This window comes from Lampris incognitus, chromosome 13 (assembly GCF_029633865.1).
Source record: "Lampris incognitus isolate fLamInc1 chromosome 13, fLamInc1.hap2, whole genome shotgun sequence".
Taxonomy (NCBI): domain Eukaryota; kingdom Metazoa; phylum Chordata; class Actinopteri; order Lampriformes; family Lampridae; genus Lampris; species Lampris incognitus.
The window spans coordinates 22,645,537-22,673,214 of record NC_079223.1 but is presented as its reverse complement, the minus strand read 5'-3'; the positions used below and the strand labels follow the sequence as shown (position 1 = coordinate 22,673,214).

Sequence of the window (27,678 nt, the reverse complement as noted above, 5' to 3'; positions counted from 1 at the left end):
CCCCCGGGGTTCTGATTCTGATAACTGCTGCCACCAATATGAAGAGACAATGAAATTTATACAAATGCACATGCATATGAGTATGTGCCCATGCAAATACTATATGTAGGCAATGCAGGCAAGGATGAACACAAACACACTTGCCCAATCAGCTTTATTCTTAATAACTGTTGGCCAAACTGTGTCTTTCTGAGAAAACCACACACCCACAGTCCACATTTACTTGTAGAGAATCACCTCGGCTTGAGATCCCCACCCAAAAAGTATGCCTGCAGCACTTTGCTCTGATGTTGATTTACAACCAGGGAGAAAATCTTCCAGTCAGACCCCAATGATCTCCAATGAAAAGGAAATATTGATGCCTGCATGACTGATGAGATGCAGTATGATTGTTTTGCCTTTCACTTGGCTATAGGAAATATGTATAATGAAGCAGAATACATTAAACTGTAGACATTTCCCGTGTTTTTCTGATGCCTCAAAAAGGATATGTCATCCATGGAAAGGGAAAGATGTACATTTAATTTTTTTGTTTAATGTGTTGTGCAAAATTCCTTTTAAATCTGTGGCATGGGTTGCCTGAGAACAGTGTCAACTAGCATCACATTGACATCTTTGTTACACTAAAGCCTTAAATAGTAATAGTATGTTATTGTGCATGTGTCGCCCACAAAGTGAAAAATGGCCAAGACTACATAAGCCTAAATAAGCCTATGGGGCTTATCTATTACATATTATTTTTTACATACGCCTAAGGGGGGTGTCTGGGTAGCATAGCGGTCTATTCCGTTGCCTACCAACATGTGGATCGCTGGTTCAAATCCCCGTATTACCTCCAGCTTGGTTGGGCATCCCTACAGATACTATAATTGGCCGTGTCTGTGGATGGGAAGCTGGATGTGGGTATGTGTCCTGGTCGCTGCACTAGCGCCTCCTCTGGTTGGTCAGGGTGCCTGTTCGGGGGGGGGGGAGACTGGAGGGAATAGCATGATCCCCCCCATGCGCTACGTCCCCCTGGCAAAACTCCTCCATGTCAGGTGAAAAGTAGCGCTGGTGACTCCACATGTATCGGAGGACAGATGTGGTAGTCTACAGTCCTCCCCGGATCAGCAGAGGGGGTGGAGCAGCGACCGGGATGGCTCAGAGAGCGGGGTGATTGGCCAGGTACAATTGGGGGGAAAATGGGGGAAAAAAATCATATCTAAATATCCATCCATCCATCCATTATCCGAACTGCCTATCCTGCTGTCAGGGTCGTGGGGATGCTGGAGCCTATCCCAGCAGTCATTCGGCGGCAGGCAGGGAGACACCCTGGACAGGCCGCCAGGTCATCACACACACACACACACACACACACACACACACACACACACACACACACACACACACACACACACACATTCATACCTAGGGACAATTTAGTATGGCTGATTCACCTGACCTACATGTGTTTGGACTGTAGGAGGAAACTGGAGCACCCGGAGGAATCCCATGCAGACATGGGGAGAACATTCAAACTCCACACAGAGGATGACCCCCCCCCAAAAGGTTGGACTACACCGGGGCTCGAACCCGGAATCTTCTTGCTGTGAGGCGACAGCGCTAACCACTGCACCATGATATCTAATATAATGTTATCTTAAAGCCCAGTTATTTCTGTTTGCATTCATTGTACTATGTATTGGTATAACTATGTTGCATGGTTTGGAGACAGTGGCACTGATGAAAAGACAGGATGCAGGCAGAGCTGGAGGTGGCAGAGTTGAATATGTTAAGATTTTCATTGGGAGAGACGAAGAAGGATAGGATTAGGAATGAGTATATTAGAGGGACAGCTCAAGTTGGACAGTTTGGAGACAAAGCAAGAGAGTCAAGTTTGGACATGTGTGGAGGAGAGATGCTGGGTATATTGGGAGAAAGATGCTGAATATGGAGCTGCCAGGGAAGAGGAAAAGAGGAAGGCCAAAGAGGAGGTTTATGGGTGTGGTGAGGAAGGACATGCAGGTGGCTGGTGTGACAGAGGAAACTGCAGAGGACAGGAAGAGATGGAAATGGATGATCTGCTGTGGTGGCCCTGAATGGCAGCAGCTGAAAGTAGTAGTAGTAGTAGTAATAGTGTGTCTCTCAGTTAACACACACATCTGAGTGCGTTAAACCTGACCAGATTACATGTTATCAATTTGCCAAGTTGAGATCGATCAGCAAGATAAGAATGACATTCTTCACCCTTAAAGCTGCAGTCGGTAACTTTGGAGAAAAGCGCGAGAGAGATTTCGAGAGATTGTGAACACAAACACCCACACCCCCTCCCCTCCTGCTCCTTCTCCAGCCCCTCCCTTCCTCAGCCAGCCTTTCCCCCAAACAAAACTCAGGCTCATTCATGTGAGTTAATTTTTACCGGCGGTGGTAACACAGAAATAACAACCTAATGCAACAGAAAGGAGCTCCAGTATTTTTATTTTTGCTTGAATATGCAGTTGTTGGCATCGGAGGAACTGGAAATTTACTAGGAGTTGATTCCAACAACGCTGCCTGAGCTTCGTTGTCCGCCATTGTTATGGATTTCTCGTGAACGCTCAGGAAACTCAGACAGCAACATGACTGACAGGAAGTAGGGACAGCCCCTCAACCTATCAGGGCGGAGAGGCCAGAGAGAGGCCCCTGATTGGTCAAAACTTATGGGCGTGGTAGCATTTTCAGATTCCTGAATACAGAGGCAGGGGATAACGCTGAGATCCCGATTCATTCTCAGACCACTTATATTACTGCTAGCTGAAAGGATATTATGGCATTTTTACCAAATAAAACACCAAAAAAGTTACCAGCTGTAACTTTTAAGCCCCGTTACAACACATATTGTTGTATTCAGGAAGAAACCAACAACCGTGAGCGGATGTGGAAACTAACTAAGCACAAATTCAATTAGCAAGCCTTATTTAATTATTTCCCTATCTGACCTTCATTTAGTCTATTCAAGGAAGCACTCTTTCCAATGGTTTCCCGTCATATATTGACTCGTCTGCTTCAACCAGACAACCAAACGAAGCCTCCTTGCCGGCAAAGACACTGCCATTTCAGTCTCTTCACCCAGCGAATGCATCAGCATCATTGTGAATTGCTGTCTGCATAAATGTGCTGTGATATGATCCAACTTAAAGCTATTGTCCATTTCGCCTTTTCCAAATAATCAATGCCGATCAAGTTGTGTCTCTGCTCATTGAACAACCCTGTTAACCTCATGCCATTTCACGCAAGAATGTGCTCCATATCAATGGTGAGAGTCATCCTAAGCACTGCTAAAAGGGGGACATTACTTCATTTCTGATGTAATATTGTCATGCCCTATGTAATTTATCCTCACTGAACTGGCTTTAGGTAATGTGCACAAGTAGTAAGAACGTGGCACTTTGTCTGTGTATTGTTTAACACTCCTCTGGGAAAAAGCTGGGAAATCGCATGGCTACAGTTGATGGTTTGACAAAGAAAAAAGCTTGTAAGAGTCAATTCGCTGAACTAAAACATGGGAAACTTATGAGATAATAATACCAAAAATGTCATTCGATTCAAAGCCAGTGTATCTTTGCTATTCTTCATGCTGGCTGAATTCACAGTGGCCATGCAGGGGTAGAAAGAGCACAGGGTATCTTCTTCCTGTGAGCAGTGATATTTTAGTGATTGAGACCTTCCCCTGATGGGTGTGCGTATGTGGTCTTGTACCAAAAGCTGGGCAGCTTTGAAAAAGTTAATGATATCAGAGACCATGGGGGGGCTGACATTTCCCAATACATGATATATTTTTTTTTTTACCTCCAACCTGTCATCATGGAGTGGGCCTACAACTACCTATGGAGAGAGTGATGGATAGTTAACAGTAAGCCTCCATGTTGATAACTACTATCCTTCAGAGGTGATACCCATCACAGAGCCTGGAAGGAAAGACAAGAATGCAAGAACAGGAGAGAGCCTGGCAACACTGGCACACAGCCCACACAGCCTCACAGGCTTGTGTGCTGGGTATAAACACACACACACACACACATACACAGTCACATAAAACTCTGATGTGCAAGTGCTTGGCAAACACAGACCTTTGAGCATATGTGCCACGCCTGCAGACTTGCGTGCGGGTACTCACACACACACACACACACACACACACACGCAATCACACACAGGATTGAGGAGTGTAACTGCTAACAATGCCAACATCATAAAAACCGCCTCACTGTACCCTGCTAGCCTCCCTGTTCTCACTGTTTCCAAGGAGACTACAGCACATTGGTATTCTGAAAGGACACTGCATGAGCAATGTCAGCGAGAGAGAGAGAGAGAGAGAGAGAGAGAGAGAGAGAGGATAAAAATTAAGACAGAAAAAAACTTAAAACGTGTTGAGAAAGAGGGACACATCCAAAGCTAGAACCAGAGAGTGAGAGAGGAAAACACAAAGCGAGTGATTGATAGAGAGAGAAAGAGAGAGACAGAGAGAGAGAAAGACGGAGACAGAGACACAGAGAAATCCAGATATGTGGTATTTCTGAATGTGTAGTCACATGGCATGCATTACATCGCCACATCTTATGTTACCATGGCTATGAGGCCAATTATCTAATGTCATATTCCATAATGATGCCATGATGCTCCTGATTATGTTTGCGTGGTTGAACGTGTCTTCAAGTGCATTTTGATGAGTGCCGTGATGAAAACATGCAGTGTGTAAACAATCAGTGCTAATGCGACATGAAGGCCCTGTTGACATTAAAAGGCATGGCTCGTGTAGATGGCAGAAAATATAAGCTTCCTTACCCATAAACTCGATGCCTAAGTGATCTGTTGTTCCGGGCAGCGCAGCGAGAGGAGGGGAGGTAGAAGGGAGGGGAGGGGAGGTAGAAGGGAGGGGAGGGGAGGGGAGGTAGAGAAAGAGAGAGAGGGACAAAATAAATCATTAGAAACAGTGTGTTAGCATTGTGTCGGAGCACATAGCTGGATGGCCGTTGACTTGCCATTGATTTACATAACCTTCTCTGTTGGTCCCTCATCAGTTGTCACATAGCATCAGAAGACACATGCTGGCACTGTTACAGAAGCTCACACACACACACACAAACTCAACGTTCACAATTGCCAGTTTATTCTCTGTGCCTGAATAACACACCATATCATATTTAAGCGCTGCTTTGTTTTTTGCTCTGCAAAACCATTCAGAGAAACAGTGTGTTGTGGTAATTTTGCCAAAAATAAAATTTTTAGTGATACAAGCCATTTTCACAGTACATGTCTTTGGACCGTGGGAGGAAACCAGAGCACCCGGAGGAAACGCACACAGGCATAGTAAGAACATGCAAACTTCACACAGAGGACAACCTGGGACAACCCCCAAGTTTGGACTACCCCGGGGCTCGAACCCAGGACGTTCCTTATTGTGAGGCAACCGCGCTAACTACTGCGCTACTGTGCTGCCATGCCGTGGCTGTTACCATTATGATCATTTATGTCTTGTATGAAAATTGGCTCCACTTAGAGTACTGTCAGTCTGCATTCTACCAAACCAATTCCTTTCTGTAAGGTGGTATGTTCGTCAAAATGCATAAGCAAATGTAGGATAGAGAAATCCTTCTTTTTCTTTTTTTTTAATTCCGTACCAGCCATTTCTCTGTTAAAGATGATTCAAAAGCTTATTTGCTTGTTTATTGTACCACTTATTTCCTTGCTCCTCTAAGATGGAGAGGTAAAGATTCAAACCTGCCACAAAGTCAGAATCATTCAGGGCCAGGCTTTGTTTGAGGAATTTGCAATAACATCTTTGAAAAACCATATTTCGCAGCTGCACAGCCGCCTTATCCCTTGAGATACGATCTGAGTATGATTTCTTAAATGGTGTCAAGGGATATTTAACAAAGACCACACTTTGCTGCCAATATAGACTGCAAAGATGCAGAGGACAGAGAAACTTTACATGATAGGCAAACTTTGCCGCGCAGTCATGGCTGCTAGGTCTTGCACTTGTTTTAACTTGTGTTTTAACAACTTGTGTTTTATTAAGAGCTCAAATGGCCATTATCAGTGTTGAAAGCATTCATATAGATACAGTGCATCCGGAAAGTATTCACACCCCTTCACTTTCCCCACATTTTGTTATGTTACAGCCTTATTCCAAAATGGATTAAATTCCTTTTTTTTCTCATCAATCTACACACAATACCCCATAATGACAAAGTGAAAAAGGTTTTGTAGAAATTTTTGCAAATTTATTAAAAATAAAAAACAGAAATATTGCATGTACATAAGTATTCACACCCTTTACTCAGTACTTGGTAGAGGCACCCTTGGCAGCGATTACAGCCTCAAGTCTTCTTGGGTATGAAGCTACAAGCTTGGCACACCTATATTTGGGATATTTCTCCCATTCTTCTCTGCAGATCCTCTCGAGCTCTGTAAGGTTAGATGGGGAGCGTCGCTGCACAGCTATTTTCAGGTCTTTCCAGAGATGTTCAATGGGGTTCAAGTCTGGGCTCTGGCTGGGCCACTCAAGGACATTCACAGACTTGTCCCAAAGCCACTCCTTTGTTGTCTTGGCTGTGTGCTTAGGGTTGTTGTCGTGTTGAAAGGTAAACCTTCGCCCCAGTCTGAGGTCCTGAGTGCTCTGGAGCAGGTTTTCATCAAGGATCTCTCTGTATTTTGCTCCATTCATCTTTCCCTCGATCCTGACTAGTCTCCCAGTTCCTGCCACTGAAAAACATCCCCACAGCATGATGCTGCCACCACCATGCTTCACTGTAGGGATGGTATTAGCAAGGTGATGAGAGGTGCCTGGTTTCCTCCAGATGTGACGTTTGGCATTCAGACCAAAGAGTTCAGTCTTGGTTCATCAGACCAGAGAATCTTGTTTCTCATGGTCTGAGAGTCCTTTAGGGGCTTTCTGGCAAACTCCAAGCGGGCTGTCATGTGCCTTTTACTGAGCAGAGGCTTCCGTCTGGCCACTCTACCATAAAGGCCTGATTGGTGGAGTGCTGCAGAGATGGTTGTCCTCCACAGAGGAACGCTGGAGCTCTGTCAGAGTGACCATCGGGTTCTTGGTCACCTCCCTGACCAAGGCCCTTCTCCCCCGATTGCTCAGTTTGGCTGGGCGGCCAGCTCTAGGAAGAGTCCTGGTGGATCCAAACTTCTTCCATTTATGAATGATGGAGACTACTTTGCTCTTCGGGACCTTCAAAGCTGTAGAAATTTTTTTGTACTCTTCCCCAGATCTGTGCCTCGATACAATCCTGTCTCGGAGGTCCACAGACAATTCCTTTGACTTCATGGCTTGGTTTCTGCTCTGACATGCACTGTCAACATATAGACAGGTGTGTGCCTTTCCAAATCATGTCCAATCAATTGAATTTACTACGGGTGAACTCCAGTCAAGATGTAGAAACATCTCAAGGATGATCAGTGGAAACAGGATGAAGCTGAGCTCAATTTTAGTTTTTTTTTTAATATTTATTTCTGATTTTTCTCCCAATTTAGTGGCCAATCGATCCCTATTTTAATTCAAACACCCACCCTCGTACTGCGTGCATTCACCAACTGCATCTCTCTGGCCGGCAGTCTAGAAGGAGACGTCTCCCCATTTTCGTGACAAGGTGAATCCAGGCCGAACCACTGCTTTTTCCGACACACACGGAGACGCATTCATGTGACGCACGCAAGCCGACTCCGCCCCCCTCCCGAAGACAGCGTTGCCAATATTGCTGCTTCATCGAGTCCGGCCATAGTCGGATCTGACGAGACCGGGGCGCGAACCCCGGTCCCCAGTGGGCAACTGCATCGACACAAAGCCGATGCTTAGACCGCTACACCACCGCGGACCCACTTACCTGAGCTCAATTTTGAGTGTCATAGCAAAGGGTGTGAATACTTATGTACATGCAATATTTCAGTTTTTATTTTTAACAAATTTGCAAAAATTTTTACAAAACCTTTTTCACTTTGTCATTATGGGGTATTGTATGTAGATTGATGAGAAAAAAAAGGAATTTAATCCATTTTGGAATAAGGCTGTAACATAAAATGTGGGGAAAGTGACGGGGTGTGAATACTTTCCGGATGCACTGTATATTATGAAATACGAATCACGTGGAACCATAGCTCAATCATGTATTTCCATGTTTTCTTCTTATTTATTCTTATTTTATATGATGGTTGGCCTCCAATTATCATTGATCTATAATACCAACACTACACATTATCACTATAAATATTGTTGTCATTATCATATCAGTAATAGTACACATGAAAATTCATTAACAAAACTTACCATGGTGCCATCTGGCAATCACCATGGACATGGACATCCCTATCTCCATCCCAACAGTCAAACAGAAAATATCGTTCAGAAATCTCCCCCTCAGCTCTTTCTTCCTCTCTTACCAGTAAAACACCTACTACCTCCCCTCCCTTGCTGCCTGATAATCCATCCGATCTTGTCGATTATCATAATGACTCACTTTCCTCCTGTCTTGATCAGCTGGCCCCCATTAAATCTACAGTAGTCTCATTCACATGCTCAGCTCCCTGGTATACTCCTGAACGCCATCAAATGAAATCCTGTAAGTGCCAGCTTGGAAGAATCTGGAAGAAAACTGGTTTAATGGTGCATCTCCAAGCCTACCTTCAACAATACAAAGATGTTCTCAACACAGCCTGGTCCACCAACTACTCACACCTCCTACATTCTGGCTCCACCAACCCCAAGGCTCTCTTTTTCCACACTAAACAAACTTCTCAAACCCAGTGACAATACCTCCGATTTTTCAGAGTTAACAAGTGCAACTCTTTCCTTCCATTTTTCCAAACTAAAATCGACACCATCTACAGCAACCTGACCACCTCCCCTGCCCTCGCCACTGCCACACCAGTGACATCCAGCTCTACATCTCCACTAAATCCATCATCACTGTAACTCACTCCAGTCTTACCAACTGCCTCACTGAAATCAAATCATGGATGCAAGTCAACTTCGTCAGACTAAATTGTGAAAAATCTGACATCATCGGTCCCAAATCCCTTACCAAAACCAGTCACAACTTCTGCCTCACCATCGATAATTCCACTCTGTCTCCCTCCCCACATCTGCATCTTTGGAATAATTTTCGACAGCAACCCCTCATATGAACACCATGTCAATCAAATCACAAGGACTGCCTTTTTCCACCCAAAAAAAAGAAGAAAAAAAAGCTCGTTTCCGCCCATCACTCTCATATGCTGCCAAAACCTTGACCCATGCCTTTATCACATCCAGAATTGACTACTGCAAGAGCATTCTCTATGGCTCATCATCTAAAGTCCTAAACAAACTCCAGTACATCCAGAACTCTGCTGCTCACCTGCTCACCCACTCTCACTCTCACTCCAGTGACCACATCACTCCTGTCCTCCAGAACCTCCACTGGCTCCTTGTCCCACAATGGATCCAATTCAAAGTCCTTCTCTTCACTCACAAAGCCTACCATAACCAGGACCTCTCCCACCTCACCCACCTGCTCCACTACCATACTCTTTCCCGCAGCCTTCACTACTCTGATGCCAACCTCCTGTCTCCACCACACAGGACCAAGCACTGGACCTGGGCAACAACAGCCTCCTCCATAGCTGCCCCCTTCCTCTGGAACCCCCTCCAAAAACACATCAGAGACGGCACCAATCTGTCCACGTTCAAATCATTAATCAAAACACACCTTTTAAAATTACTTTTAATGTGTGATTAATGTGTGTTCTATGCTTTTGGGGTGTTGCTTTTATCATATGTAAAGCGTCTTTGAGTACCCTGAAGAGCGCTCTATCAATGAAAATCAATGAAATGTATTATTATTATTATTATTACTACTACTACTACTACTACTACTTAGACTAGAAGAGGGCACTCAGTAGAGTGCAGATCCCTGCCAGGCATATCTGCGCTTGGACTTAGGTGAAAAAACAGCTGAGGATTGAGCACTCAGCTGTGGTATAAAACAGGTTTTTCAGAGGTTTTGAATAACCGCAACCGAAATACAATCGATTTCACATTTACTTTCAAGACTCATACTCTGTCGTTGCCTGATCTGAGTCAACCGTGCACATGCGTGACTCACATCCATGGTTGACTCATGTTGGGCAGCGACAGAGAGCAGCGTTGGTCGAGCGAGCTAGAGAGTGAATGAAGAGAGGGAGCGGCGGTAGTGAGGACAAACGTTTTTCAAAGGTTTTGAATCACCGCAACTACGAGAGGTTCTTGATCATCTGATAGGCCCAGTAGTATGTGAGATTAGCTGTGGACACACACACACACACGTGTGTGACCAACCACATAATCTGTGCAAAAAGTATTTATTTCAGAAATACAATTCCAACTTTTGAAAATGAAAATCAATTTCAAAGCACAACAGGGACTGGGGAGAGAACCTGTGCTGACATGGGTAACAGAAACTAATGTATTGTTGTCTATGGTTGTCATTGTTGGCTTTTACCACAGTGACAGCGACTTTATCTCTTGAGAGACCTGCCCCAGATCTGAGACTGGGTGAGCTGCCCTTTCTCTTTCCCATGCGAAAGCCTCTGTCCAGTATGTCTTCTATCTTATCTGGCTGTGTTAGCCCAGATATAAGCGGATCATTTTTCACTCTACCATTGACCCGGAGACCTCTCTCCACTCCGACTTGAATTTTCCCCCTAAAAAAAATGTGTCTGTGTGAGTTTAGCTGGTGTGTGGACTTTTTATATATGTAATGTGTCAACCATGTTTGTTTAATCAGAGAAATCGAGTCTGCACAGGAGGTTTTCAGCAGAGGTGCAAAAACTAGGTCCAGAAAGTAAAAGTCCAAACCATATATTTGCTCCACTCATGCACTACACCCACAGATTCTAGTCAACACCACTCCTCAACTAGGTAGGGGAAACTAGCTAATGAAATCAGCTGGTTTACTAACATGGTTGGAGCAAATACACGGTTTGGACATTTACTTTCTGGACCTGGTTTTTACAACTCTGGCTTTCAGCCAGACCCGAGCCCAACGGGATATGCCTTTTATTTTTTTGTCAGCTCGGTGTGAGTTTAGCAGGCCCGGATTAACACAGTGTGGTGCCCTAGGGTGATCACACTTTAAGTGCCCCCCTCCCACTTTACATGTCAATTTATTTTTCACACCATTCACTAATTATATGTTTTCATGTACAAACCAGTCTTCAGAGCCAGGTGACATCAGGTGCCTTTTCCTGAGAGGGCTTTCCATTGTTATTGGTTGCGACCTGGCTGACTTTTTCACGGCCTGCTTTGTTTTTATGCATTTGTTATAGTTCCTACACACTACTGTTAATTGCTGCTGCTGCTACATCTTTGTAATCTGTCCATGTGTCTGTCCATTCAACCATGAAGCTACTTATTGGTCTATTCACCTGTCACTGTCCATTCATCCGTTTGTCTTTCTTCTGAGTCACTGACCCAATCTTTGTTCACACGCTGACCCATATTCATTTCCCCCCGGGCATTTATACATTTCGTTTTTGATCTTGTATTCTTTAGAAGTGATAGAATCATGCAATCAATGATAAACCTTCTACATCACTGCAGTTGTTAGTCCACATTTATTGCAATGATTTTTCATGTTTGTCTCTTATGACCAGACCAGCAATGATGAGGACTCGGACAGACATGTGCAGCTGGACTATTCTGCGTTGAACCGGAAGTGGCTCAGCATCCACCATCATTCCCTCTCCATCCTTCATCCGTGGGGATCATCTTGCAGGGAGATGTTGTAATGGACGGTCTTAAGAACCTGCCCCATGCCATGTGTCTTCTATTTGGTTTGACCTATGCCCTGCACCGAAACTACACTAAGACCATGGACATCACTTACAGAAAAGAAAAATTTTCAATTTTCAACATGATACAGGTTCCTGTGCATTTTATTTTAGTACTTATGTCAGGTTTGACTGTGATAGAGGTTAACATGCTATATTCTCAGGAATACTTTGGTCATTTTTGACTGTGAAACGTGTTCCTACATTTTATTTTCCTGAGTACAGTTTTGTGATGCAGACTTCCTAATGAGCAGTGTTCTCTATAGCTGATGTGTGTGTGTGTGTGTGTGCCCGCGCATCCACCCGTATGTGTACATCTAGTTGTCCTCCCCTTTTTCTCACTTTTTGAAAGTTTTCTAAGCACTTTAAAACACAATATTTGTTTTTTTTATTTTGATATACTTTAATGATCCCCATAGGGAAATTACGCTCTGCATTTAACCCATCCTAGCTGTGTAGCTAGGAGCAGTGGGCAGCCGCCGTGCAACGCCTGGGGACCAACTCCAGTTCATCTTGCCCTGCCTTGGTCAGGGGCACAGACAGGAGTATTAACCCTAACATTCATGTCTTTTTTGATGGTGGGGGAAACCGAAGCACCCAGAGAACACCCACCACAGACTCGGGGAGAACATGCAAACTCCACACAGAGAAGGACCTGGGATGACCCCCCAAGGTTGGACAACCCCGGGGCTCGAACCCAGGACCTTCTTGCTGTGAGGCGACAGCGCTTTCCTTGTTTGGTTGTTGTTTGCCAAATGTTCAGCAGGATATTTCATCCCACAACACAAGCATCATGGCCAAGGCACGGACCCCCTCACCGCAACCAAGCACCTCCAACTGCAAATGCCGTGTTAAGGCATCGTGTCATCTCGAAGGAAAATGCCAGATAGAAGGAGTCATCTACCAGGCATCGGTGACAAGAGAAGACAACTGCAATGTGGACACTTACTTGGGATTAACAGAGGGCCCTTTTAAAATTAGTTTTAACGCCCATATGAGTAGCTTCAGAAATGAGCATGCAAAAAATGCAACGGCCTTAAGCCGCCACATTTGGACATTGGTAGACAAGAATATCAGTTATTCTGTCTCATGGAAAATCCTTGCAAAGAGTAGTGCATATTCAGTTAGCAGTGAAAGATGTAACCTGTGCTTGGCAGAAAAGTATTTTATTATTTGCAGACCTGATATGTCCACCTTGAACAATAGAAATGAATTGGCCACCAGTTGTGAACACCGAAAAACATATCTCCTTTTTAACTACAAGTAAAACGTCTTTATTATCCCCCCATTAGATGATACACATATGACATTTATTAGTTTTTTTTAAATATTTTTCAAATATTTTAACTGCCTGTCCTTCCAGCTGTGCCCCAGCACCACCCCACTATATGATTTACATATATTACCTTGTTATATTTTTAATGTACACCATTTCAACAGTGCACTGGCCCCTAAATGCTTTTCAAAACAAGCCCCAGCCCCTCAACCCATTGGTTGTAATGTTTTCTACCCCTCCATTGGTTGCTGTGCATCATAAGTACCTACCCCATTGGTTGGTATAGTTTAAATGTTTCCTCATCTGATTGGTTGCTGTCCAAACAAAATTAGGGGCGTGACGCTGGGCAACGCAAACTGTATGATTCTTTGTTGAATCACATTAGCAGCTGATGAGTGCACGACGCACGAAACAGGCCTGTATGGTAATATATTAAAATTTTTTTCCTGTAGCTGTGTTTATATATATATATATATATATATATATATATATATATATATATATATATAATAGCTAGTTCGGACAAGGTATGAATGACTTGGCTGAAATGACCTGTCCAACATGGTCGGATGACGCGTCGTAAGGACTTCATTCTAAGCACACGGAAATCTTAAGATGTTCATAAAGAGCAGCTTTAGATGATCTCAAATCATTTTCAGTACACTTGGTGACTGTCCATTGTTATGCTGAAATGCTGTGGATATGTGGCTGTATGGGTAGAGAACGATAACACTGCAAGGAAAAGGGGTTGCACTCCATGTCTGGCTCAATGGTAACAGCGTCCTTAAAAAGGCCTGTTTACTTCTTTATGTGGAAACAAATGGCCTTTGGCAGGAAGCAGCTAGCACACTGTACTGGGACTGCAACTTCTGAATAAAACAACTGCATCAAAGAGCATGACTAAACATCCCCCAAATCGGACAGGTACACTGATTATTGGCACTGTTGCACCATATGGTGCCTTGTCAACCTGGTTAGCTTCACTGTTGGAAACCTGTAGTTTTCATTTCCCTTGTGTTTTCATTTGAATCGTTAGAGAAAATAAACGGCAAAACATCCAAGTGTTATTTATAGTTGGAAAACACTCTTACTAGTTACGTTTTCTGAAAAACATGGAAGGATGGCTGCACATTTGGCATTATTTCCAAACACTATCCGCCTTATATCTGCACCAAATGAGCAGGGATGTAAAACCTCACTGAAATGTTCTTTTGGGGGGGGGGGGGGGGGGTTCTGATTTGGTCTCTCTTTGCACTGTTGGGAATATTTTAAAGACTGCATGGGTTTTGTAAAATAAAACAGTATTTCTTTCTGGACTTCAGGTACAGAAACAACAGATGCCAAATAAAACAAACAGCCAAAAATGTCTGTATAAAGGTGGAAGCACATGAATGTTTGCATGTGTGTGTGTGTCTGGCCAGATGGAGAGGCAGGTGTGGGCACCAGAGAGTCTATAGCCAGATGCCCTACTTCCCCATCACATTGAGAGAAACACACACACACACACACACACACACACACACACACACACACACACACACACACACACACACACACACATTATACACACCAAATTTGGTAAGGCATATATTGAAACAAAACGGAAACTAAGAGTAATCCTGAGGCCTCCGGTCCCACTGGAAACAATGAAAAGGAATGAAGAGACAGAGACAATGACATGAGGATAAAGGGGACGCAGCAGTTTTTGTGTGTGTGTGTGTGTGTGTGTGTGTGTGTGTGTGTGTGTGTGTGTGTGTATGTGTCTTTGCTGCCTCTTTTCATCTCTGAAGCAGTCAGATTAGGCCTCTGTAGACGACAGGGGAACCTACGTCAGCCATAATACACTGCTGATATATGAACACACAACTTAGGTCATGTAAAGGTGAGGTGCCATGTGTACTAATGCCATAAGATTTACGTATTTTTGAAATTAGGTGGACTGATGGACTGCAGGTATTCACTCACAACTAGCACAGTCATTGATACAAACAGTAACTTTTTGGGGGGGGGATTTTCCACCCCCCCGCCCCGTTTTTTCTCCCCAATGGTACTTGGCCAATTACTTCACTTTTCTGAGCCATCCCGATCTCTGCTCCACCCCCTCTGCCGATCCGGGGAGGGCTGCAGACTACCACACGCCTCCTCCGATACATGTGGAGTCACCAGCCGCTTCTTTTCACCTGACAGTGAGGAGTTTCACCAGGAGGACATAGCACTTGGGAGGATCACACTATTACCCCCAGTCCCCCCCCAATGGGCACCCCAATCAACCAGAGGAGGATCACACTATTACCCCCAGTTCCCCCCCAATGGGCACCCCAACCAACCAGAGGAGGCGCTAGTGCAGCGACCAGGACACATGCCCACATCCGGCTTCCCACCTGCAGACACAGCCAATTGTGTCTGTAGGGATGCCCGACCAAGCCGGAGGTAATGTGAGGATTTGAACCGGCGATCCCTGTGTTGGTAGGCAATGGGATAGACCACCACCTCACCCGGACGCCCCTACGGTAACCTTTTTGATATGTTTGGTGTATTTTAGTTGAAAATGGGAGTGCAGTCTCAAGTTAGGTATGTAAGTCAAGTTTTTTGTGAAATCAAGCAAAATGCCTCCAGTGGATTGTTTGCATATCTGTCAATATGTGTCAACAGCACAGGTATAACGAATGACATGACACATGCATGAGGCGGGTCTCAATATAACCATGGTAGACCCCTTGCCGCTTAGTTAAATATGTTCAAATGTAACCGCTGGTATCAGAGCCATGAAACAATTGACCAAAAAAAAACCAGTTTGACAAAAAAAAAAAAAACAAAACAAAACACAATAAGGTTTAAATTTATTTTTGAAAACTTCAAAACTGTTTGAAATTTGATTGGCAGTTGGATGAAGACAGCTGTTGGTACATTTTAATTCCTCGGGTATATCAAATCATCTCCCTTGTTCTGTTTCCATATGACGCATGTCTGAAACCCATGACAACTACTCTCTTTTTATCTGGGGTGCTTTATGCTCTAAATACAACATTTCTCACTTCAACACAAACAACACTCGGCCTTTCACTCTTCCGGTGTCGCTGTTCGACAGATTAAGGAAACGAATAGCTTTACAGATGTGCGTGAAGGGGCTATTGCATCATGCTATAGCTTTGCTGCCCAGAAGTGCATGACAGAAAATATGCTGTATGCTGTTTATATGAGTTCCACTTACTGGCTTCAAGGTGGGGTCGTAGATGGATTTCGAGACCCCCCCCCCCCCACCAGCAGGGCAGGTAGACTGACTTGCAGCTGAACAGCACAATAACTATATTTTACAGCACACATACACACAATTAGTGCCAACAGCACATTAACTCAGACATACGTTCACCTGCAGCTTCCTTCACTTTGTTGTAGGCCTTTTGGCTCTGTACTGACATGAATGACTAAGCCCTTTGGCTTTGCCACAAGAAATGCAAAGTTAATAAAAGCGACTTCACACAGACACTCTTGCTTAGGGGCCCCCTGAGTCCTTGGGCCCCTGGACCTGCATGGGCCCCTGGACCTGCATGGGCCTGGTAGGCCTGTTCAGTAATCCACCCATGGGTGGGGTCAGCGCCGTCGTGACAGATGGCTGCAGTGAAGGAGCAGAGTGTAATAAGAGGCGGACGGTGTCGTTTGGTTCACAGTACAGACATGATGACAGCTTGATGGTAATAAGAAACACAATACAATACTCTGGGCTTTGAAATCTGCCCGTCTCGCCTGCTTTCGATCAGCCTGCCCGCGTAAGCTCTAATGTTTCCGTTAGTCAGACTTTGGAAGGTACAAACCCATACAGTATGCCCTCACCCTCAGCTTAGAACGGTTGGTGAGACCTACGGCTCAGATGCTCCTATTGAGGATCATATTTAGGAAGGTTTTATGTGCAACCGAGGAAAAAAAAAAAGGTGAAACACTCAAAATGTTTTTTATGCATGCTCAATAATCCAGGTAAGAAAATCAAAGAAGGCTGTTAAGTGTTTTGAGTGGCTGCTTCAGCTTGAAAAGCGCTATAAAAAAGCAGCTTGACTGAGTGACTGATGGAAGGTTGAATCAGTTCATCTGGATGCGACGTTTGTTGACAGATACATTTCATCACTCATCTAAGTGACCTCTTCAATCACGGGCAGCACAGTGGCCCAGTGGTTAGTGCTGTCGCCTCACAGCAAGACGCTCCTGGGTTCGAACCCTGGGGTTGTCCAACCTTGGGGGTCGTCCTCTGTTTGGAGTGTTTCATGTTCTTCTCAGTGTCTGCAGTGGGTTTTTCTCCGGGTGCTCCGGTTTCCCCCACCATTAAAAAGAAACATGTATGTAGGGTTTATACTCCTCTCTGTGCCCCTGAGCAAGGCAAAGGGAACAGAACTGGAGCTGGTCCCTGGGCGCAGCATGAAGGCTGCAGCCCGCTGCTGCTAGCTACACAGATCACAGCTAGGATGGGTTCATTTGCAGGAACTGAATTTCCCCAAAAGGATTGATAAAGGGAACTTAATTAATTAATTAACTGTAAGATGGCGACCGCTGTACTCTCAGCCCCCCAGCCGTTACTGGAATGTCACAACTTATTGATTAATTTCTACGGTTCAATGTGGAGAGTATGCAGCATTTGTAAGAATTGCAATCACAGCTTTGCCTTTGAATGCATAACATGTGGATTTAGAGGAAGTAGCATGTATAAAAATCCTAGTCCGACCCTGAGACCACCGACTGTCGACATTTTGAAGCAGATTTCTAATATTGTGTTAATAGTAGCCAGAGGGTCAGCCTAGAAAATTTGATAATGCTGCAAAATATTTATTAAGGGCTGGCAAATCTGAAGCTTTGCAGATGTTATGATATGACTATGTCTTCTGGGAATAATTATTTATCACTTCATGTATCCCATGGCAAATAGTTATAAGAAATGCATTGCCTGGTACTAGCAGATCTCAAAATATGTTTTTTTTTCTTCTTCCCCATATCACTACTACGAATGATCTTTTAATAATCACTTGTGTCCCAGTTTCAGGGCTTGCATTTTAAAGAGCAGCATGGCTTGTCTTTTCATCCATTGCCTTTATCCTGATTGCCTCTTCTCCACATCCCCTCTCCCTTCTCTTTCTTTCTTTGTTTCTCCATCTTTCTCTCTGTCTCGCTCTCCCTGGGTAAGGATGAACGTTTCCATGACAGTTGTGTCCCTTCTCCAGCAGACGCAGCGTGTGGTCATCATGGCTTCCCTGCCATTCGCCCAGTAGATAAGAGCTTAACCACGGCCCTGGAAAATGGCTGCTCCACAGATACGGTGTTAACAACACATCTCTTGCTTTCCAACTGAGGCACATATATTTCACTGACAACTTCTCACAAACACGTGCACACACACACACAGAGTACAAAACTATACAGGCACAAGGGCTTAGAGTCACGAGAAGATTTTCAAGATGCGTCATTTGCATAATTCACAAGTGACACTAAGTCAACCCAAGTTGAAAAGAGAGGGGGAGTCAAGCCTACGGTTAGCTGACAATTCAATATATGTAACAATGGCATACAGAATAACTGCATAATCTTATGTTTATAAAGCGAAGCTGAACTCTTTGAATTCAAATCACAATCATCATATCTGGAAGTGAATCAGTTCTTGCAGGGTAGCACGTGTAGTTATCGCTGTTGTCAAAATGACCAGTTTGACTTAAAGGGTCTCCCATGTGATGAACAGGGTTTTTCTTCTGTTCTCAAGAGCCGGTGAATACTTTAAAATTAGATGTCTACATTTTCGCTTATCTTTTTTTTGCAATACCAATAATTTGGTCACAATCTTTTGATTGTCTCCCCTTCAAATGTTAGAAAATGTAAGCACAAGACAATTTGCATCAACCCACTCGATTGGGTTATTCCTACTTCATGTTTTCCTCACTGTTCTAGCACAGCATGAAAGCAAAGGAAACCACATGAGGAGAACATCTTGACTAGATTATTCTGCCCAACAACTGACTTTGCTTATGGTTTGAGGCAGCGGGTTGAAAATTTTAAGACGTTCTTAATCTCGTATTTGTAAACTTATCTTTTAATGCGAGGACTAACAGCACTTCAGGCTCCGAGGAGTGTAATGTACATCCGAAGACTGAGGTAGGATGTGTATGTGTGTGTGTGTCTGTGTGTGAACACTGAGATAAACTAGACACAGTGTACCACATTCTTAGTTATAAAGATTTATGATAGCTGGAAAATGCTCAATTTCCCACCAACTTTCAAGAATATTTGCAAACATGCTATTTTCAAATCTATTTGGCCAACTGAAATCTGTGTTTGGGTATTAAATCTCATACGAAGTGTACGCATCTACTTTCTCCAGAGTTGCAGACTTATTGGCCCAGTCTGTCTAGGCTGATATTATTGTAGTTATTTACTGTCCAGAGAATGAAAAAAGGTCAGTGATAACCCCTTGGTTTCTTGGGGGGGGGGGGCTCCTGTGAGGACCTGTCAATCCTGTCAATCATCATCAGGGTCATGTCTTCATGACCACATTATCTTCTCAGACCAGGCCAACACCTCCACGCGCGTGCGCGCGTGCACGCACACACACACACACACACACACACACACACACACACACACGTGCTGGTGTGCACAGTTGTATGCAGGCACATAGACAGGTTAATTTGAGTTTTTTCATAGAACTTGTAAAGAAAACAGCAGGGAATATCAGTTACTGTAATATTTTTTGTTATGTTTTACGTTTTAGTCAGTTTCTATATACATAATATGTATTTGATATTAAGAAAAGAGTTTATTAATTTGGCTTTGACAGAATATTATCAGTAGAAAACATATATTGAGTTTACAACAGAGTTGTTACAGTTCATTTGACCAAATGTATCATTAACAACACATAAGGTATAGGGACGTGCCGTCCATATAAGCAAGGTAAGCAGTGCTTACCCAATGAAAAAAGAAAAAAATAACACTGTGAAATTTTAAAACGAAAGTGCTAACATAAACCGTTTGTTTGTCTTCATTAAGAGTCGCCATCTTTGGTTCCAATGCAGCAGCAGTCATTAGTTTTGTCTTAGCTTTTTGGCGCCACCCGCAGGTGTAAGCGCCCCCCCCCTCTCTCTTTCTCTCTCTCGCTCTTTCTCTCTCTTCTCTCTGTCTCTCTCTGCTTTCTCTAGAGTCGATTCGAACGCATTAGAGGAACGCATTATCCACCACGGGAGTTGAACTTGTTCCCTCAGCCCGCTACTAATATGCCCAGGGTGCATAGCATGCTTACAAAGCAATCAGTAGCGCTTTCGTTATCAACGTCATCACGTCCCCCTTCACGCAACGGACCACCTTAATAACATGACAACCGCGCTCAGTAAACACAAGGCCGCAGTACACATCAGAAGCAAAGTAGCGTTGAAAACATTTGGCACCAGCCGTGTTGATTTAGCTCTTGATGAGCAAACGAGATTATCAATCGATCTTCACAATCGAAAGGTTAGGGAGAATATATATATTCTAAACACATTGATTGATGCCACTTGCTATTTAGCTAAGCAAGGAATAGCATTTCGTGGCGATGAGGAAGGCAAGGACTCTTGGAACCATGGCAACTACGTGGAACTCATTCATCTCATTGCAAAGTATGACGCAATTTCGCCACCCATTTAAGCTCGTCTACTGTTTTCTCCGGAAGATCCAAAACGATGACTGAGGCGAACGGAGACGTTATCATCAACAACGTTAAAAATCAGATTTCTGAAGCCCCCTTTGTTGCTGTAGAAGTTGATGAACCAACAGACGTATAGTGTGCACTATGCTTAATTTGACCAGAAGTGCAGCCGGCTCAACCTCACGGAGGGAGGGGCGAGCAAAACCCAACCAGTCCATCAAAGACGAGAGAAAGACACTTTTTCACAGACTTGAATGACACGCTCGCACAAATGGAGGCTAGATTTAGCATCTTCGGCAGTTTGAATTTCATTGGCCTCGTTGACAACAAGCAATTTAACCAAATGTCGAAAAAAATTTGACAATGACAAATTTGAGAGCCTGGCGGCGTATGCTAAACACTTCAATTTCATCAGACTTAAGGCAGACCTAGTTGGCCTTTACCAGATACAGGAGGTGAGAGAGAAAACCCCTGGGGAAATGCTTGGATGGCTCATTCAGCATGGTTTGGTTGAAACCGTCCCCGAGGCAATAAAGTTGCTAAAATTAGTCTTAACTATACCAGCAACAACGGTATCAGTTGAGAGGTCATTTTCAAGGAAGAAGAGAGTGAAGACCCTCAGTCGAAATCGCAACGGACAAGGACGCCTTTCATCGCTGGCCCCGATTTCAGTTGAGAAGGAAGGACAGACTTTTACAGTAGAGTCACGGAGGCGTTCATTCGCAAGGAGAGACGCATGGAATATGTGTTCAAGTAAAGTAAGAGAACATATTTCTATAACTATATGTTATGGCTGCTGGTTCATACTGTTCGCTAGCCTGATAAACTGATGGCGATCTGATGTAACTGCTGTGCTGCACTGGTTATACTTTACTGATGTAAGACCGCCGTGTCTAGTTTACATGTGAATATGCTTTGTGCTATGAAGTGGCGATCTGAGGTGACTGCTGTGCTGCACTGGTTATACTTTATTTAAGACCGCCTTCTTTACCTTTTGAATGTAGGCCTATGCGTTGTGCATATTGAGGACGTTGTATTTGGAGAGAGATTAGTTGGGCCAGAGCAGATTGTCTATCAACGGCTCTGAGTTAGACTAATTGTTGCTGTCCATCCCGGTGGTTCTGAATCAATCGATGAGTGAAGGGCGACGTCTATGGCCCTTGATCTGAAACATTATATCGCGACTGGCAATTTGTTTTTTTTTGGTAATTTGATCATAAAGTCCGCCACTGTAACACTCCGCTTCCTGTTTATTAGCGGGTTCTCCGGCATCAATTTACCTGAATGGCATTTCCTTGACACTGCACTCACCCTTAACATTTGTGTTTGGCACACGGTGTAATTAAGTGTATTAAAATATTTTATGCTTACCCAATCTCAAAGCTCACGGCACCTGCCTGATAAGGTATAATTTTATATGCAATAAAAAGCTGAACAAACACATTGTGGTAAATACTTTGATTGTTTAGCAGAAAACTGTATTTATGGGTAAACAAACACACAAGAGCGAAGCTGCAGCAGATGCAGACAGCACACCTGGGTCATGGAGAACATAGGCCACGGAACCGGTATGGCCAGTAGGGCCATGGCCATACCTACTTTGGCATGCATCAAACATAAACATGTGTAAAAATTCAAATCGCAAATACGTTACATTCTTAATGTATTGCACTTTTGCGCGCTTCCCGGGCTAATTTCCACTAGCTGTAAGCCTACGTACAGTACGTAGCCTATCACAAGCAACAAACTCTGTTTCCTAATGATTGATTGGTTATTTGTGTCACGTGAGCTTAGCGTCACATGGACGTGAATTTCACAGAACAAAATACCAGCGCTCTATGTAAGTAGACTAACTGCTAGTGTGTTCACTAAACTTTAAACAATAGTAACGTTAAAATGAATGATGAAACGTCGAAAAATAACTGATTTCTTCGGGTCAAAGTTAACCAAGGTAGCTGAGACAACCACCGTCACTCCAGCCCACAATGAGCCCTCTGAGGAACCAGAAGTAGAACTGTCACTGCTCCAACTAGCCCCTCTGCCGCTACCCTCAACATTATGAGCCTCACCCCAGCTGACAATGAGCCCTCTGAGCTTGAGGAACCAGCAGTAGAATTGCTAATTAGCCCCAGAACTGTCAGTGCTCCAACTAGTGTTCGACCCTCTGCCGCTACCTCTAACGTTACGAGCCTCGCAGAAGTCCGCTGTTCCAGTGAGTGCTGCAGGGATCTCTCAAAGTCCAGTCAACCAGACGACCCCGCTGTTCTCGCAGGTACAAAAAGGTACAGGGAGAAGGGTCCTCTCAAAAAAACCGGTCTGTTCAACCCCAGTGGTTCAAGGACCACAGATGGCTAACGTTGTGTCAAACAAGAGCAAAACTTTTCTGCACACAGTGTCGCTTTTGGACAATGAAAGGACTCGGTTCGGGTTTAAGCAAAACCAACGAGAATGCATTTTCAGTGCTTGGATTTCAAAATTGGAAAAATGCTGCACATTCTTTTCGAAAACATGAAAGTAGTAAATACCACAGAGAGGCCATGGCTTACTACCAGTTACACGTTTCCCAGCAACCTAGCATTGCAGCCCAATTAGACACGCAACTGAAAGCTAAGCAAAAACTCAGACGAGAGATGCTAGTCAAAGAGATAACGTCTATTATGTATCTCATGGGTCCGGGCATCGCTTTAGATGGTCATGATCCCCAGAATAGCAACATTTACAAGCTATTGCAATTGCGAGCCCAGGACTGTCCAGATATTGACCAATGGCTCACTGAAAAAAATTACATGAGCCATGACATAATAAATGAGCTGATTCATTTAATTTCACGTTGCGTGTTAGGCCAGGTAATTTCGCCTATTTCTGATGAATTTTATGCATTACTAGTGGACGAGACCAGAGACATTTCAACCAAAGAACAGCTCGTGTCTCTGTTTCGCTGGGTTGATGACAGCTATGTCGTTCACGAGGATTTTATTGAATTATTTGATTAACCCAAAGCCGACGCCTCGACCATTGTCACTGCCGGGGACAGGCATACGTGCCGCAAGTATGTCTGGCCATTTGAATGGAGTTGCCGCAACATTTAAACGGAGCAATCCTGCAGCCATATATGTGCATTGCTTTGCGCATTGTTTGAATTTATGTTTGCAGGACACTGGGAAACAATGCAAGGCCATTCGGGATGCATTGGATTTAGTGCAAGAAGTGACACATCTATCGAAGCAATCTTCAAAACAAAACCACGCGTTCCAAGTCTTGAAAAATGAAATGGGCCCTGGCAATCATAACCTACGCACTCTCTGTCCGACGCGATGGACAGTGCGAATGTGTGCAGTGAAGTCAATCATAGACAATTACGCTGTTCTTTCCTCTCTAATGACACAACTAAATGAAGAATCACATGATGAAACTGGCAGGAAAGCTGGGGGCATTCTGGCAGTCCTTGACAAATTTAGCACATTCTTTGGCCTGCACCTTGCGTTTATGTGTTTTTCGCCAATTGAACAGCTGTCTAGGACTTTGCAAACTGTTAACATATCATCAGAGGATGCGCAAAAAGCCGTGGCAGTTACTCGAAGCTTTAATCAGCGGAAGAGGTCAGATAATGCGTTTAATGATTTCTACAAGACGGTGGTACAGGATTCAAAGGACATAACCGATGCTCCCGTGTTGCCCAGGCAACAGAAACGCCCCAAAAAGTTGGATACTGGAGAGGCTGCGCATACATTCCAGAGCCCAGTGAATCATTATAGGAGACTGTACTTTGAAGTTCTTGATCTTCTTGATGGCGAAATGGACCAGCGTTTTGAGCAGAGAGACCTGCATGTGGCAGCTGACCTGGAACGTCTGATTGTATCTTCGGCTAAAGGGGAGTTGGGCAGTTTCCCGTCCTCCACAGTGTCACTCTACGAGAAGGATTTTGACTTTGACAGTTTACGCGCACAGTTGAATATGCTGCCAGATGCGATCCGAACGTCTGGAATTACCGTCACAACGGTAGCATCAGTAACATCGGCAATGAATGCTGCTCCAGTAGCGAAAACCCTATTGCCAGATGTACACAGGCTGTTGAAATTGTTTTATACAATTCCCGTGTCAACTGCCAGCGCCGAGAGGTCTTTCTCAACCCTTCGTCGTATGAAGACTTATCTAAGGTCAACAATGACTCAAAGGAGACTCAATGACTTGATGTGCAGCCACACACACAGGGATGCTTTGGCCAATGTGGATGGTCTCGCCATTGCCAGTGACTTCATCCAGCACAACGAGAGACGGAGGAAATGGAGAAGGTTGGCCAGCTGGTAGCCAGGTAAGTGTGGGATGTCTCTTCTTGTCGTGAAGAAAGACGTTTAGGGTGGGATTCCATGTACACTAGTCTCAATGGCAAACGTGACAAATTTGGCCATTTTGGGGAAATTTAAAGCAGGATTTGGGAGATGCCTTGCTTTCTCAATGCAGGACGCTGCATGCTGTATCATTTACCATTAATTTAACTTGAATGATTTCTATCACATCACTGGTCTCTTAAGCAGATTTATGTCTGTCCTCATCTGTGTATCTGCTTAACCCAATAACAAGGTCAATCAGATAATAATAATAATAAAAACAAATCAATTCATTGTGTCAATTCCAAAATGCTTTGAAATTACACTCACAAGGATATATAAATTATGGAGTCACTTGGGATTATACCTGCTTCTGATGCAATATATGGGGGTGTTATTGTGTCATTTGAATTTATTTATTAGTGAGCAAATCAGCGTTTGCTCATATACCTTAAAGTTATTTGCTATTAAAATCCATTTGTTTTTTTTCGCCCCTAATAAAGGTTAGCAATGAATTGCAAGTTAATGAGACACAACTGTTGTAAATTAGCTGCCTGTAAATTGAGACATTACTAACTTATCTATAGACTGATCCACAGTTTAAGGGATCGAGATAAGGTGAGTGCAATGTGGTTTTGGAGGTCACTGATCATTAACACATTAACATAGAACAGAGATGCTAACATTGGCAAAGTGCAGCTGGAAGACTCTAACAACTGACCTGTCCAACAGAGAGATGAAAAAAACTCTTATTTTAGGGGGCGTCCGGGTAGCGTGGCGGTCTATTCTGTTGCCTGCCAATACGGGGATCACTGGGTTGAATCCCCGCGTTATTTCTGGCTTGTGGGTATGTGTCCTGGTTGCTGCACTAGCACCTCCTCTGGTCGGCCGGGGCGCCTGTTCGGTGGGGAGGGGGAACTGGGGGGAATAGCGTGATCTTCCCATGTGCTACGTCCCTCCTGGCGAAACTCCTCACTGTCAGGTGAAAAGAGTGGCTGGCGACACCACATGTATCGGAGGAGGCATGTGGTAGTCTGCAGTCCTCCCTCCCTGGATTGGCAGACGGGGTGGAGCAGCGACCGGGATGGCACGGAAGAGTGGGGTAATTGGCCAAGTACAATTGGGAAGAAAAAGGGGGGAAAAAGCCACAAAAAAAATCCCCAAAAAACCCTCTTATTTTGGTGTGAAACATAAAATGGTAGCTTAAATACTATCTGTTAAGAGTTTTTTTTAAAATTTAATTTGGAAAAAAAAGTCTCACTGGATGGTGCAGCACTGTTTCAGAGCAAAGTGTTGCATTTCCATACTCAACGCTAAACAGTAGGCACGACAGACAGGTGATAAAGAAGATGATGGGGAATAAATATTACTGCTATTCTGATTCCAAACAAAACATACCTTTCTTTTTTAATAACTGGTTTCATACTACTGTACTTCTGTAGAACGTTTTTAATACCAAGACATGGCTCAAGATGATCTTTTCATAGTTTCTGTGGGTTCAACTTGAGTTACATAATGTGGTAAAAAAAAATGCATGTTTTTGTTTGTGTGTGTCCATGTGTGCACATGTGTTCGTGTGTAGATGTATCTTGGTGCTTGTTGTCCAAGGTCCTGGAGGCAAACAGCGTTCTCTCCCTTGCAGAGCAGGAGTTAAGTAGGGACATGTCCTAATACTGTGTATGAGAAGGGAGACACTCAGAAACAGACCTGAGGGTGCGTCTTTTCACGCCAGACACAAATTTGTCAAAAAATTGTATCTTTCTACTCTGTTTTCAGTGGCTTTCTCAGCGAGAAAGGAATACTTTGTCCAATAGTTGAATTTCGGGCTGATATGACATATCCATTTGTTACCCCAGAAATTACAGCAGCTCCTTCAGAACACCATGAGACACCCCACATTTTCATTACATGACAGGTGGAGTGAATGAGAAAGTCAAGTTAACAGTGTGATATTCTAATATGAAATATTACTAACTTTTTCTTATTACTTTTATCTATAGATAAAATGAAAACTGTCTCAGTGACAGAACATCATTTTAGTAATACTGAAGCATATTCACATTAGTATAACTTTCCATTTAGCAAATCAACATTAGAAATGAAAAGAAATAAAAATCTTGCCCCAAACCTTTGATAAGAATGAATTTCATTGGTTTGGCAAGGAGCTACCCTATCTTACCCTACCCGATCACTGAAGTAACAAAGGCTCGCTCAAATTTACAACCCGGCTGAATAACTGTCAATGACGGTGGCAAGATGAGCACAGTCCAAAGCTACGGGAACAAGTGCACGATCATGGCAGGAATTTTAGAGAGAGTGAGGGAAGCTGATTTGCAGATGCAGCAGTAGAAGGTCAGCAATTCAACCGCTGGTACCCCCAGGGCATATGGTGACCAGGAGCAATGGGAGAGAAGAGGCTAACTGACCATCAGGTCAGGGAAGAGGGGGGTGAGTCGGGGGCGAGGGTGGGGGGTGTGAAGAGGCATGGAGTGGTAGAGCCTATTCCCTTAAAGCGCTGAGTTAAAAAGGTCGCGGACAGCGAACAGGTCATGGAGAGGGAGCGTCAGGAGAGATTTGGAGTAAGCGATCCACAAAGTTTTAAA

General features: G+C 43.9%; 1 protein-coding gene across 1 annotated transcript in view; it reads right to left on the bottom strand.

Moving 5' to 3' along the window:
* Positions 1-27,678, bottom strand: part of LOC130122476 (pro-neuregulin-3, membrane-bound isoform) — a 583,791-nt gene that overhangs the window by 46,010 nt on the left and 510,103 nt on the right. Inside the window, exon 6 of the mRNA XM_056291408.1 lies at positions 4,804-4,827. Coding sequence (XP_056147383.1) covers positions 4,804-4,827 — 24 coding nt within the window. The remainder of the gene's footprint in view (positions 1-4,803; positions 4,828-27,678) is intronic.